General features: G+C 38.7%; 1 protein-coding gene across 4 annotated transcripts in view; it reads right to left on the bottom strand.

Moving 5' to 3' along the window:
• Positions 1–16,146, bottom strand: part of PTPN13 (protein tyrosine phosphatase non-receptor type 13) — an 85,483-nt gene that overhangs the window by 31,157 nt on the left and 38,180 nt on the right. For all 4 annotated transcript variants that reach the window (XM_053941204.1, XM_053941205.1, XM_053941207.1 and 1 more), the window contains exons 7-16: positions 15,412–15,507; positions 13,670–13,769; positions 7,374–7,593; positions 6,363–6,437; positions 6,078–6,252; positions 5,711–5,864; positions 5,440–5,578; positions 4,869–5,021; positions 3,343–3,525; positions 2,239–2,401 (exon numbers count right to left, since the gene is read on the bottom strand). In XM_053941204.1, the coding sequence (XP_053797179.1) occupies positions 2,239–2,401; positions 3,343–3,525; positions 4,869–5,021; positions 5,440–5,578; positions 5,711–5,864; positions 6,078–6,252; positions 6,363–6,437; positions 7,374–7,593; positions 13,670–13,769; positions 15,412–15,507 (1,458 nt within the window). The remainder of the gene's footprint in view (positions 1–2,238; positions 2,402–3,342; positions 3,526–4,868; positions 5,022–5,439; positions 5,579–5,710; positions 5,865–6,077; positions 6,253–6,362; positions 6,438–7,373; positions 7,594–13,669; positions 13,770–15,411; positions 15,508–16,146) is intronic.

The following is a 16,146-nucleotide window of genomic DNA, read 5'->3' as shown; positions in this document are numbered from 1 at the left end:
ATACATCTTAGCCTAAACCCCTCTTAATTCAGAGCAAAGCAGAGCAGGGCTCCTTTCTATTACCCTAACTGCCTCCTAAGGCTAGCAGTTAAGTTCCTGTGGCTTGGCTCTCACACAGGAACTTGATAAGCTGTGGCAACTTGCTGGCTGGTTAGAGATTTTAAAGGCAATCAGGCCACCTGGACCCTTCATAAATTTCACTGTAGATGTCTTGGAGTCAGTTCACAGGGAAGTCTCAGGAAAAGCAATCCTCAACTGCATATATATTCCTGATTAAGGGTTAACCAGTGGGGTTTTTTTAACCCTATATACATGTAGGAAACAAGCTGCTTTAGGAAGCTGCGCTGTAAGTCAAAGGGAAAATTCTACTTTTTTGGTACACATCACCCATTAGGTTTAATGGTAAATACTGTGGCATTTAGAAAAGAGGCTATTTGACAAATAGCCTCAGTCCTGCCATTCCAAAAGACTTTACTACCTCCAATACCTCAGGCAGGAATTAACTGCTGCAGTAACTCAAGCTTCCTCTGTAACAGGCATAGACATGGTGAAGATTTAGTTGTGGAAGGTATGTCTGTCCTTTCATCAGGTGAATTAGTATACAACAACCACTTTCTTATCCACACCAAACACCTCTTCTAGCCACAGCCACCAAACAGAATTTCTGTGGATTTCAGATACTTTCACACCATTAACTATATTATATAGGCATTAGGCTTTTCAAACCTTCTGCCATAACTGAAAATTCTCACGTGCTCAAAACTCATCATCTGTAAGGCTGACTTAAGCCTCATTTAATTCTTTTTTGTTTTTTACATATGCCCTTTCTGGAATCCAGAATGCCCTTCTCTTTACTGTTATTATATATGTCCTTTTCTTTACTATTTTGCTGAGTGCTCCCATCTACCAGCTTTTACTGGCATATTAAGGGTTCGATTTAGATTTAGCAAAGTTATGACAACAGCAAACTTTTTGTTTTGTTTTTATTTTTAATAATCAGTGTGCTGGAGTTAACCATAATGCTGATTTGTTTGCTTCTGATTACAAGTGATTGGTGGAATCTGGGACTTCTGATTTCCAAGTGATCTGCACTGTACAGAAGCAAACTATTGTTTTCCAGACTCCCACAGCACAACACATACTCCATCTGTTAAGAGCAACCAAGTTTGCCTAGCCAAGAAAGCCTTCCCTGTATTGCTTTTCTCTGCAATTCAGGATAAGCAAACTCTACATCAGAGAATGGTAAAAAGGCTTTCAGTCATTTGGTCTTATTTCTTTGCCTGAAGTTGGCTGAGCCCAACAGAGCAGAAAAAAGGCTGGATAGTTGCCACATGCCTTTTCCCATTCCCACTCCTCCTCTTTTCTTTTCTTTATAAAATTAGAAATCATTATATCCAATGTGATATCCAGCAATGTGGCCAAACTTCATCCCAGCTACACTGGTGGAAGTCCAGATTAACAGCAACTGGAATGCAGACAGATAACAGGGAACAAAGAAAGTGTGAGCAGGCAGACTGACCAAAACAGCACTTCCAGACCACACTGAAGGCCAGCCAGCAAAGTGAGCTCTGCTCCAAACAGTGCAGAAATTCGTAGAGGGATTTTTTCACTGATTACATTATCCAATTTATATTTTCTATCTTAAAAGGATGCCTTTACATTTTCTGTTATGCACACAAATTACGAAGGAAATGGGAGTTATGAAGGAAACAGATTAGCATCTGTGTTGTTCCTTACCAGGTCCACCCGGCATTAAGTGGAATAAAGACAGCTGTACCCACAGCTTAGAGATAGAGCATCATGGAATGTCCCCTATTTTACTTGCACTCCCATGATCACACCATTAATTCCACATTATCAAACTAATCCCTTTCACATTAAGCAAAAGATAAAAGTCCTGTTGTTGAAATACCTTCAAGATATTTCTGAAAGAAAAGGCAAAAGCCTTTATTTAATTAAAGAGGGAAGTACTATTAGTGACCTGTTTTTAGATTCCTTTTATTTTAGAGGAGCTGCTGTGTGCCAGCTTTTCTGTGTTCTCCCAATTCCTTTCCCACCCCTTAAACAAAATCTAAACAACCTCAGCTAGTAGAGTTTCTTCATAGTATAAACCCTCCAAATGTAGATATACAAATACACAGCACTCAGCACAATTACTGAAGTTCCAGTTCAGTTTTCCTCCTTACAAAAACACATGTAGATTGCTAATACAAACTAACAGAGCATCACAGTCCTTACCAATGTCCTGAGTGTCTTGGTTGCTCTGTCTGGTTCTCATCTGTAGCTGGAACTTATGCTGGGAAGAGCAGAGATGCAAAAGGTACTGGCAAGTCTTACTATTGTCAGTCTGAAAGGCATGCTTGATGCCATCTGATGTGTTCTGCAAAGTTATTTTCTTCTTCTACAAAATAGAGAAAGAAAAAAATGTCAAAGACGAATTATTTCTTTCAGCTGACAAAGAATTCTGTGTTTGCTTGTGCACAGTTACAGCATTCAAACTTTCCTGAAGCAAAATGCACTGATGAGAGAGATTTCTATTAAAATAGGAGTCAAAGGTAATGTGAGATTTATAAAGTAGCTCTTTAAAGGTACTCCTGGGCTAGATGAGAAGGTGCTTTATTATTATTTAATCTGCCTCTGTTACTGTTAGTGCTGAGTAATGACAACCAAAACTATTACATTTTGCAGGATGGGGTTTTCAAACGCCCCAAGGAAGTCACAAGGGATGCTGCCATTTAAGTGAAAAATAACTAAATGCTGATCTAATTACCAAATCTCTTAGTTAATGTTCCAGGTCTTGAACTTATGTTTTCAGTAATTTTTAAACCTGAATTTATCCATTCTAGTTAAACCATCTCACAGATGAAATAGGCTGTAGCTTTTCAATATGGTATCAGACAGAATTAGAAGTGTTGTTTTCAATACCTATATAAAGGTAAGCATTTGAAGCTCAATGCCTCATTAAAAACTGACACATGATCACCAGATTATGGTGTACCCACTCAAGTTGGCTAGTGTTGTCCAGATCAAGTGTCAGCCTGTTATCTTTTATCATTTAACTTAACTACTCTTGGAAATATAACTTAAAAGCAACATAGGTGCATCTCCTAATTATACTGAATACTGGCATTTGCCTGTACCCAGTCTTCTAATGCAAGATTCTCAGTCTGGTGCTCCTTCACTATGCTTATCCATGCAAGTTAAGGAAAAAAACAAAACCTTTAAAACATGAAAACTCTTATTTCAATCCCATAATACAACAGCCACACAAAACACAGTCAGACTATGCTGTAAAACAGCAGCTTAATTTGCAAAAATAGACAACAAAAGAGACCAACTTACACTAAAGGATATTTTCTTTGTCTCTCTCCATGGGAAGCGCAGGACAGGTGTACGGGCACCATTGTGAACTTCAAAAATGACAACTCCTTTGCAGCACACTCCCAGAAGGATTCCTGTTTGGGATCTCTTCTCAGGCAGCACATGATGAAGGTGAACCCCATATTCTGTGAGTCTCTGACACAACTGCACAGACCAATGCAACGAAACTTCTATGAGTATGAATTTACAGCCACTACAAGTTTCCATACCACTATATGAGTATTATATATCTCTCTATAAATGTTTTCACATGTGCATACAAATGTAGAGATTTTAGCAAAATAATCCTCTCTGCCTGGTGATTCTATTTACTTATAATTTACAGCTACTATTACAGACACACTGAGGATTTTAAGACTTGGTGGTGCCTCTTGACCTGCCAGACTACAGCAAATGAACCCAATGTTTATTAAAATCAAACAGGGAAAGCAAAAACAGAGAACACATGTGAGTAAATCAAACTTACACAAAGCAGTTGTTAGCAAGGAACTGTAACTAGGCAGATGCACTTGTTCTTTACACATTTTTTAAAAGCAGAATTAAATTAACACTGCAATTCTGGGATCATATTAAGGTACCACATGCTGTTCCACTCACTTTGCACACCCAGTTATTCACCCCTGTTGTCCCTGGTGCACTGGTGTAAGGGACTGATGGAATGAATTCAAAATCTAGCTGCTCCCCCACCACACCCCCAGCCAGGCTAGGTTTTAGCTAGGATCATGTCCCCTACTTTGTTCTCTGTGGCTAAGTTACAAGAACACTTCTGTAAAACGAGCAACAGGCTTGGAATGGACAAAATCAGCTGAGTGCCTCTTCTATCACATACTCAGAAATGGTGGAACTGTAATGTGGCTGTGAAATTACAGTGTAATGGTTATTTGGTGTTTCAACAGCAATCCTTCGCTCCCTGAACTCATTTTGATCAAGGGAGAACCTGATTATTATCCCATGAGCAAACACAATTAGATTTCTCAATGGGTCCTTTTAGAATAATCCAAGTATATCCGTGGATAATGGCTTTCCTATCATCTTACATAGAACCTGCACAAAAAATTCTCCTTGGCAGTGCTTCTGGCTTGCTTCATACCAAGCATCACACAAAGTACTAGCTGCAACAATTTTTTTTGTAATTTATGAGCTTTTTCTCCTCTACAGAAAGCACAAAAGACATGGGGAATACAGGGTATACTGCCTCATAAACACTGCTTCCTTTAGAGCAAACATAGCTCCATCAGTAGCTGCTTTTAGCTGGCTTGAGCTAACACTACTGATTGGAAAAAAGTGAGAGAACATCCCATCTGTCACAATTTCTTTTGGCTTGTTACAATGTGTCATTTGGACAAAATCTTTTCTGCTTTCTTCCTTCCAGTGTTGTTCAGAGCCTGAGTTGTTTCACTGTGCTTTCACTTGAAGTCCATGCACTCATATTCCAACAAGGGAATTTTTAAGCCACAGATGAAGGAAGCCAACTGCTGCCCACTTACCTTCAGAAATTCTAACTCTGTCTCTTTTTCAGAGGCACCCACGTAAGTGCTGTGCAGTTTTGGCAGCTCTTCCTTGATGTAGGACAGATCCAGTTTCTCCATCACTCTTGCTGGGACATAGTGTTCTAGCCTGAAATAGGACAAGCCATGCACCTGCAACACAAAACATTGTTGTGGTGGCACCTCCACATACCTCCATACCCTATGAGTACAACCGAAGCACAAACATTCATTTTTACAAACAACTGTACATTACGACTCAGAGAATCATAAGATTCTGAGTTAGGGGAGGGAATCACAATCTCCATCGTGACCCACAGCTTAATTCATATCAGTTTCTCCATATTCAAGCCTGACTCTACTTCCACTAAAAAAAAAAAAGGCTTTAATGCCCAGATTTTGCACTGAATTCTGCAACTAACTGTGTTAGACTTTAGGAACACCTGCTCACAGTAAAACCTGCCAAGAGCATATCAGCTGAGCTTCCAGTCTGGGGCAGAGCACAGTCCAGTCTTTAATGAAGCAGCAAGATCACAGCTCAACAAGATCAAAGGTGAAATTGATGATGTACCTCTGCTTGGTAATCTCCATACTCAGCTTGGAGAGCTAGGGATGCTAATAATAAGGCTGTCTCATCATCACAGTGCATCCTGTCTTCTAGGATGTCTTTCCTCAACTGCAGGTAGTACTGGTGACATGTCAGCGTGTGCCTAGAACAGGAAAATAAAACAAAACCATGAAAAAACCCCACACACCACCTTTGGTACTCCAGTACTGATTAATACTCAATTTCTGTCCGTAATTTTAGGGCTTAAGGGCTATAAAAGATTTCATACACTCACTGTATGAGACTGACATCATCCACAAAAAACTTTATGCGAAAAAACAGAGTGAAGTTGACAGGAGGCTTGTTCTTCTTCTTTGGTTCTTCTTTCCATCCTTCTGGAGCTACTTTACTTAGCTTTATGTCAGGATCCACGAAGAAAAACTCATTGTCTGCCACAAACATTAAAGAGAAGCACGAGGGCAAAAGCATGAAAACCAAGTATTTGCACCAGATGGAGGATAAAAACCTGATTTATAACTCTGAAATTGAGCATCGAACAGCAAAGTTTTCCACTGACTAACAGTGACTTAATAAGCACAATATCTCTGGATATTTGGAATACTGAATAAGGGCAGAAGAAATAATTTAGCAGTTATTCTTACCTCTTAAAGTAGCCAATCCAAAGAAGTGATGCTCCACCAAGCCAATATGGGCAACAACCATATCAAAGACATCTTTACAAATTGTTTTGGTATCACAGGTGAGCTCCAGCTTCTGCCCACTCAGAAGCATCACATTTACTTTTCGTCTGGTGTCATCACTCTTGCCTTTCTTAGTCTGCATTTTGTGAAATGACATCTCTCAACATTCACACTTGTGATAAAAAACACATTTGTTGGTTTAACATACTTCCCCTGCCACAGATGGCTGAACAGCCCCTTTCTTACCAAGATAGACTTTGGTAGATCCAAGGAGATGAATGGCTCAATCGTCATTTTCACAAACTCTGGGCCAAAGAAATTCTGCAAATCACAAGAGAGTATGAATGTACACTGTGTTGCTGGAACAACAGGCTGGGGCACAGTTAACTCCTGCCCTGCAAATGCAAAAGAGGGACCAAAGGCTAAAATTTGGCAATTATCTGCTACCTACTCTTTACTATATGCAAAACATCTTCACAAAAACCTCTTAAGGGTTAGGGAACAGAGAGGGGAATCAACATGGTTAGTTAAAGCCTACATGAACTAACTCATCTTAATGTGATGGATCTTAATACGGGAGTTATTACCCTGCATTAGGGCAGCAAGTTCCTGAGTCTTGTTTCAAGTTTTCCCATCCTTACTCAGAAAAAAAAAATAAAATATCCACTTCATGGAAAGTAGCAGCAGAAGGCATCAATCCATCATCTATTCCACACATCAGACACTCTGTTTACCCATATACTTCTGTCCCCCTCTTTGTGTATAATTCCCTATTTCAACCACATACCAAGACAGCTGGGAAAGCAAAGGGGATTCAGGTGAACTTATGAGCCAAAGGAATGCTCTCTCTCTTTACCTTCCCAACTTGTTCATTTAACAACCTCTGATGCTGGCGAGGCACATCCACATTCCACAAAGAGAAATGAAAATGAAGTGGCTGAAAACACCACAGAACAGAGGAGAAAACCTACACCATACCTTTGCTAGGATGCTATATTGTTCAATTGATGCAATTGTTGAGCCTTGCTATCTGCTTTAGCATCTCTTGATGCCACTTGAGGCTCTGTAGCCACTAATGCCACAAAATCTCACAAGTTTTACCCTGTGAAAGTAGGCCAACACCACACACCTGGTATTTCATCTCCTGATGACTGTTTATTACAGGACCCGGCTTATGAATCCCACATTCAAGAGTTTCAGTCAAGACACTGCTCTGTTTCAATGAAAACAAGAGTTCACCTGAGCTCAGGGCATTACCCTCAGTTTCCTTTGTGTCATGGCTGTTTCCAGGGCTATTTCCCTCAGTGGGTCTCTGGTGATGTCAAGCATTGAGGATCTAATTGCATCCCCGGGGTAGAGGTTGGGCCGGGACTGCCTCAGAGCCATCCTAGCTTGCAGTTGCATCATTTCTTCTTCCTGCCGCTTCAGCATCACCTCTTGACTTATTAGTTTGCCTTCAAATGCTGCTTCATGCTGCCTGTAGGACAGTCAGAGGGGATGACAGATTAGCAGGTATGCCTAAGACATTCTGCTGCTTTAAGCACACCCCCAAGTGGAAACAGGGAGCACAGACAGCAGCCATCAAATACCACATGAAACGCATTTACTCGGCGGCCAGGAGGTTACCTCTGTGCAGCAATCCATCCCTGCAGAAAATAAGCAAACACGCCAGGTTTCTGCAGCTGCCTGCAGAACTGCCTCATTTATTCATGTGAAAAGAAAGGCTCAGCTGCAGTCTGAAAAAAATACTCAACACTACAAACCCAGTGAATCAGTGCAAAATTAGTAGATGCACAAGAAGAGGAGACGTATTAATGCTTTGCAAATATCTTAATTTCTGTGTTTATGCGGGGACTGTGAAAAAGGCACACTCAAAAACATGTCATTAAAGAAAAAACTGAAATAATAGTCTACTTTCTCTAAGTAAATATTGCTTCAACACTTTCTGCTTGCATGGCTCTGATATTTATTCTTTGATTTCTCCTGAGACAGCTTGAAATATTTACATAAAAATGTTTATGCAATAAGATCCTATATACTAAAGTATTTTAAATATCATACACTAATGTTTCCATAATCTTATTTTGCTGAAAATAGTTCCTTTTTTTTTTTTAATTCCCAAGAATGGCTCAGCTGATATACAGTCACCCCAATGACTAAATTAGAGTCTAAATTTATAATCTGAAGGAAAAAATGAGAAAAACAAACACGCATCAGAATTTCAAAAAACACAGCAACATATCTGCAATTTCTTTTCTGCAAGTATTGATCCCAAACATCCTATCAGTCTCATTCTTCACATAAGGAAAGAAATTCCCATCCTGTTTGGGCAAACAGAAGCCATTTTTAATTTGAAAAATAAAATTGCTGGCTAGGAAATGTGAACGACCGAGAAATCAAAAAAACCCAAAAAACAACTACCAACTTCCACTCCCCTTCTCTCTTGTCCCATGCTTACAGAAAAACACCTTCAAACCCTGAACTACACAAAAACCCATTGAGCCTTCTGTAGAAATCCTAAACCAAGAATAAGCAATGTTCTCCCCCATTAACATACAGAGGCAATTCTTAAACAAAAATGGACAGGGGAAACTAAGGTGCCTTTCATGAAAAAAAGTCCATTATTTGGCAATTCCCAACTGAGTGTTAAGCATACCACCCAAACTGAGTAATGAAAAAGCAAAGAAAATGTTTAGAAGCCTGTGTACCATTGCAGTCAGGTTCAGAAATACACATAAATAGAGAGTAATCCTGCACTGAGTGACACAGAGCTCTTTGTAGTGAGGTAACATACAGACTTTTTAGAAATACATTGCATTTATATACCTACTTCTGAGGAGAATCTAAATATATATTTGATGAGTGACAAATCTGTTAAAAAACTAAGAGAAAAATGCACCTGTCCAAGACAGTACACTTGCCTATGCTAAACTGTGGGTGTGATTTCAAATTTTATTTTCATCTTTTTACAGCATTACTAACTAATATCAATGATTTTAATACTAAAGTATCATTGGTTAGCATACAAAACCAGCCTTAAAATAAGAACAGTTAAATATACAGGAGCAATGCTAAAGTTCCTCAAAGAAAATATCATATATAGAGTAGTTATGGAACAAATGTATTAATGTAAGCCCATTATCCTTTCCCCTGTGCAGGGCTTTCACAGCAGTTTTTTTCCCTTCTCCCTCCTCTGTTTTTTTTTTTTTTTTTCTACATAAGACTGAATAACGTGCACCTAAAAGGACAAAGAAATGAGAAAAGGCCTCAGACCTGCCAACACATGTGCACATGCTTAGCTTTTCCCCACGAGGAAACTTGTTAGGATCAACATATAAGGGAATATTGACAAAACCCTCAGTTAAAATACACCCACAAGCACCCTTCAGATCAAGGTCTAAGGATGGGCTCTGAAATAAAAGAAAAACAAACACTTTCTGAACATAAATATCTATGAATTATCAAAGACATTTGACAAAGACATGTTGCAACTAGCTCTATCTAAAAACTTGCTACTGTGAAAACACCTACTGCAGAAAAATATCTTGTCTTTTTTAAAAACATACAGCCCTGTGCAATAGCAGCAATGAGAAGTTTTTATCACTAGGTTGGTTTTATCATCTCTGTTGACATGCATTCATTTCTCTAAAAATTGGGGTGGGTGTGGGGTGTCCCTGGTAAGGGTTTACAAATTTTCCTGTCTTAGTACATAAGTACTACCACCAAACATAACATTTCAACATCCTGGGTCATTAAAATGAACTCTGGCTTGGTCAGACTGCCAGTTTTCATGGGGAGGGAGCAACATGATTCAGTCTTCAGGTTCCAAGACAAAGAATGCATCTCTCCTACAGAAAAGGAATTACTGTTGAAATGAGGAGAGCTCATTCATGAAGTTCTGAATATGGAAGTGTTATTACTGGATTAAAGAAATAATAATTAAAAAAAAAAAGAGTCTAAATTACATTCCTAACAGATAGCATCACAGAAGTGTGTTTTGTGTGGTGCTTCATCAGGCAAGTACTTGGCTGCTACTCTGTATTTTCATCTGTGTCTGACTGCAAACCAGAACCTCACAGCTGCTTATTAACCTGCAGATGGTAGGGGAGCACAAACCTGGAAGGCTGACGCTTGGAAGAAAAAAAAGAAAAAAAAAAAAGGGAAGTGAATTAATTCCCTCTTCACCTGGTGTACTTACCAAGAAATTAGCAGGTATTGGATCAGAGAAGGAAGTTGGAAGAAGGGAAGCAGGTAGGCATTCCCTAATGATTAGTGCAGTGGGAAGGTCAGGAATAGACTGAGAAAGATGGATGCCTTTTGGTAAGGCAGGAAGGATATGAAAATGAAATCTACTGGAAGAAAAGGGCAACAGAAGGAAGAGATCCATGTCAGCTGCTGCTCCTAGAGAGAAAAAGGAAGAAACAGTAAAGGAAGAAAAAAGAAAACAGAAGTAAAAAAGGAAAAATCCCAAGGAATATAAGAAGCAGAGAGGAAACAAGACACAAGCCATTGCCACGAGGAATGCATTCCAAGAAGCTTAAAGGATAACAACAGTCACAGACCACAAGAAGGGTAATACTGAATGTCTATGGCTCCTGCTAATTTAACATCAGGCCAGCCCACCCAAACAGCACAAGCTGCACCTTCTGATAACTCTGAACAGCTTTGCTGCTTCTTTTGAAAGAAACCTCCCTCAAATCCAAATCCTCCTATTTGATTTACAACTCAATTTTATCAGAATAATTCTGTGGATATGGCTCTAAGAATATGCCACAGGAGCAGTAAAATTAATATGTACTGAAGTACAGATGGTATCTCTTGAATGTAAGAGAGACACTGAAACATGCTCCCAAGCGCTGATGGAATTTAAGTAAGGGATTAAGTTGCATATACTTCCCCAAACTGTGGAATCAAATGGCCAGGCAAAGCATGTAAACTCTGAGATCCTTGTTTTCACCAGTTTTACTTTGAGACCTGAGGCTTCTGAATCTATAAAAGCCATGGTGTGTTGCAACACAGGACATTTTAGAGCAGCAACGTGCAATGTCCTGGATAAAAATATTGAGTTATTTTCTTAGAAATCCCCCATTTAACTAACTACCATCTTGGATGGAATTCCTTTTACACTTGTTAGCACTGGAATCTTAGGAGATGCTGTAGTAAGACAGAGAGAAGACACTGTTTTCTATTCAGCTCATATTAGTAGAGGAGGTATAATATAAGTATTAGTACAGGACTGAATTCTGCTTGTGTCTGCTGTCCTGTTTCTCAGTAGGTCTGCAAAAAAAGCTAGTAAAACTAGCTAGCAGCCTTCTTTTTCATCTTGGATATACATACTGTCTGGTAGTTAGATTAAGAAAAAAACCCCAAACTTCTTCACCTATAAAAATGGGTGAACAATTATGAAAACCAGTAAATGACTACCTGTGGTACCTACCTATCATATTTTTGTGCAAGTGCAGTGGTGCAAGAGTGGAAGCCAAGGATACAGGAGATTAACAAAAATACTAAAAAATACTGTATAGTTAGAGACATGTAAAATTCATTCCAGGTACAACAGGTAAGTCTGTGCTGTGCTTGAAAAACATATTTTCCTTCTAGATTTCACACGTATACAAATTACATCCATTAAATCACATCCATTAAATCACATCCATTACAGTCTTAACGGAGTAATATAAAATAATGTGAAACAAACCATGAGAAACTATGTGCTGCTTTACCTCAGCATTTTCACTTGCATAATAGGCCTGATTCATTTACAACAATGACTCACTTACAATGTGACTCATTTACATACCACATACTACTTTCTGTTTCTGAAATACTTTGTAAATAGAAACAGAAGTTCTCTATCAGCATCCGCAAATTACTGCCAGTTTATTTGGAAGCATAACTACGGTGCTGAACAGGCAATTTCCTGGGTTCCAGGCAAAGCAGAAGGAAGGTTGACTTAGCAGTTTTCACCAAAATAATAAAAAAAAAAGGTCAAATAAGTCAAGAAAGCTATATATTGTTTCTGTACATACAATGGCAATAATCTGATTTGCCATTCTAGTGTGCTGCTAAAACAGCATGAAACACAGAGTAAAAACGTACAGTTCTTTATCAGGGTTACATGGAATATGAACCAATAACCCTTAGAAGTCTGCCATAAAAGCACATACATTATGTGAAGACAGGCTGGATTCCCACGACTGCTTGGACACCACTAACACATAGAGCATCACACAGATACCATATTCCTGACAACAAAACTGTGTGGACTCAGTTAAGCTGCACCCAAATACTTCTTCCCTGCCTTACCCAGATCCACTTCTGGCACACAATAATGTGCAAGGAGCAGACACTCATTTATTTTCATCTTCATGTTCAAAGCATGGCTCTAAGCCCTATTTACCCTTTTCTTTAAGTGAACACAGAGGACACACTCACCAGCAGTGTCACATCACCCAGCACGGGCCCAATCCTCACACATTTCCAAGTTTCTTTAATAGGACAGAGCAGGATTCCCCTCCAATATATGTCAAAACCATAAAAATATCATAGAATATTGAGCACAGCAGCAATATTGCTCCTGATCTGCAGCTGACAAAGCAAAAGCTGCCAAGGGAAGGCTTTGTTGCTGTGATGTGACGAGGGAAGAGGGCAAGAAGGAGATGTGCCCTTATTTTTTACCCCTTGCTACAAAAATTATCTGCATCATTTTGATAAAATATTCCAAGGTGATTAGGTACTGGGCAGGGACCAGATGAAATTTAAATCCAAGAGGTCAATATCAATAAAAATTTTCAAACCTTTAGAGTTGGAACCATTCTCAAAATGTAACAGATAGGGCAAGATATAATTCTCCCGTATTAAAAAGATGCTGTATCGAAAGTGATGTTCAAAGTTTCTAAGAACCTTTTTAAAGCTGTATTGATGAATGGCATTTGGAAAAATGAAATTCACACAGGTGCTATATTTGAATACACTACCCAGCAAACTAATTTTCAAAAAGCATAAACTGTTACTGAATTGGCCTGCTTAATAAGTGCTGGGGTATTAAAAAAAAAAAGAATCCAAACACAAAAACAAACTAAAGATTTTGCCAAAACAACCAAATCAAATGTATGGTTTTGACTTATTTCAAGGAAATAAGCATGCTTCCATTTCCTTATTAAATGAAAAAAACCCACAAATAAATCTGTATTAATATCAGTCATTTCAAAAACTTTACTCTGGAAAAGTATGATTAAATTATAATTAAATATTTCCAAGCAGAACATAACCTCTGACCTTCTGACAGTTATAACAACCTGAGTTCAACCCAGTCTCCATCAAACACGGGAACTGAATGTTGGCACCCCACTTAACTCTCCATTACAGTGTGTCATGAGACTTTTACTTCAGAATGCAATATATAATTCTGAAATGCTCTTTTCATTCAAGTATTACATGCCTTGTTTTTTCAATCTTAACCAGAAGCAGGGATGGGAGTGACAAACTTCACCTGCAGATTTAGAATATATTCTTTGATAAAGAAAAGACCATATTGTTTTCAAAGGGTTTACCTTGTTCTCTGAGAATTAGCTTGACTTGATGTGGAGATATCATCAGCACCTGATAACACACCACTGGCATCATCTCTCTTGAAAGCTTCATTTCTTCTCACTAGCAAACGAAAAGACAAATTAATACCTGACTAGGCAACAAAGCACAGAGAGTAATCCCATCTAAACCTCAAGGACTTTTCAGCCATATATGAGATTACTCAGAAGGAATCGAATTTATGTGTCCTGCACAATGGCACTACAGTATCAAACAAATTAACATTATGAAGTTGATTTCAGTTTTCAGAGCTATCTTATAGTTTTACCCCAACAAAAATAGCTGATGGTCCTTTGAAGAAGAATACCAAGGGAGGCCTAAAAGAAATCACAATAAACTCCACACAATTGCATAGACCCCTTCTCAAGGTAATGTATCTTTTTTGTCAGCCAGGAGTTGAGACAAACATGGCAGAGACATCATACAAAACTACTCCAGACCAGAAAGAGAGCAGCTAGTTAACTGTGCATCCAGTACACAAAAAAAGGAGCTAAGAAAGCAGTATCTGAACTTCTAATCATTATCCCTGGAATCTGACTCCTCATTAGAATTTTTAGGGTTTTTTTTCCTTTTGGCAATACATTAACCTGTGATTCTCTTAGTAAATTTTTCCTGGGAGATCTTCCTGTAGCAGCACCTGAGATGCTACACTTTGAGCTTGATTTTGCACAGTACTTCACTTCCCCCTCTTACTGTACCCTCAGCAAACAGAGCTGGCAGGAGAGCTCTTGCAGAACACACTAAAGCTACATTGATTTAGAAAGGTTTTTTTTAACAGTCATTTCACTGAGCCCAGATATACTACTACTAGAAGGCAGCACTATCTTGCCTGTAAAACTTAGGAGTTGTTGACTTTGGACTGGAACACATTAAGAGTCTGCTCCAAATTGCAAGCAAGCAAAGGGAAATTACAGGAGCCTCAATATTTATTACTGCTCCTGAGGCTTCTGGCTCAGTAAGCACAAGGACAGACAATGACAAGGAAGGTTGAGATAGCAGTGAGTACATGGAGGCTGGGCTGGAATTCTGTGCATACAGAATACACATAGTGCAGCTATACTCCAGCTTCCTAACTATTGTTTTGTTTCCTAATTTTCACCAAATGATTTGTCTCCATTTTTTATGATTCTGGAAAGATGATTCTTCCTGCCATACATCAGCAAAAAATCCTTTGTATCATCTCCTGCTTTTTCAAGCGATTGATTTAATAGAAACTACTTAAATTTATCTTACTAACAGCCTGTACTATGTAGTACTTTAGCATTACACTGAAATCCTTGGCATATAAACTATAAACCACTTCACCCTCATAGTAAAACCCACTGATAAAAATTATACCATGGAGGTCCCACATATGTTAGTGCACATGTTACTGTGCACTAACAGCCACTCCATCGCTTTTTTGCAGCATGTTATTTAAAAAAGAACACTTCTAGTACAAAGTTAACTGTTTCCAGCTTTTCCTACCAAGTTCCCTCCCAGAGTGCTAAATGTCAAACTCATTTCTGAACAGACTGCACATTATGCTGATCTCTACATGATGTTGTAATTTCATCATCTTAGAACTTTGTATCAGGACAATTATCAAGACTCCTACTAAAGGCTTTTGGTGTCTGGTTTTCATCTCAAACTTTTTTCTTTAGGTTTTTTGTTTCTTTGGGTTTTTCATTGGTTGGTCAGTTGGTTTTTAAACATAGGTTCTTACCTTGCCTGAAATCCGGTTCTGAAGAAATAACAGATGGACTTTCACTCGAAGTACTATAAACATCGCTGTGATAAGATTTGTACCTTCTCAAAGGCTCTGAAAGTTTAAACCAAGGTATCAGAAGTAAAAAGCAACAGTCATAATATAAAAATCAAACATAAACATTTGAAATTTTAAAAAATATTTTCAAATCATTTTAAAATGCCTGTGGCTATGGAGTCTAAAAGCAAATACCCAGGGGATGCTGGGCAGTCCCTTTCTGTTCCCATGGCCTGAGGGTTCTGTGGTCAGCCTGGCTGCTCTTGACTATCCCAATACAGCCACCTCCTCTGAGCCTCCCTCAACATCACTTCCCAAGTTAAAATTGGTATTAAAAAACCCCACTGAGACCCAAGACAAAAACAGATCCCTCCTGCAAACAAACCAGGTGCAAGTGTTTGGTGTGCACCTCTTGCATGTAAAAAGCAATCACCAGAACTCAGTCCCTGGTTCCTTTACGACGTGAAAAGAAAAAAATCCAGAGAGATAAAGCAAGCACTGGAAAATTATAATTCAGCTCATCTTTGACATCCATAAAATATGATTAACAATCAATTAGTGAGCCCCTAGAGGATATTTAATTAACCAGAACAGCTAAACTGATGTGATGAGAAATCAATACAGCAGTCTCAGTTCCTACTCTCAGGGGATTACATAAATAGCATACTGGACCAAAGAACTCCACAGAAGGGGGTA

This window comes from Vidua chalybeata, chromosome 4 (genome assembly GCF_026979565.1).
Source record: "Vidua chalybeata isolate OUT-0048 chromosome 4, bVidCha1 merged haplotype, whole genome shotgun sequence".
Classification (NCBI taxonomy): domain Eukaryota; kingdom Metazoa; phylum Chordata; class Aves; order Passeriformes; family Viduidae; genus Vidua; species Vidua chalybeata.
This window is presented reverse-complemented; position numbering and strand designations above follow the sequence as displayed.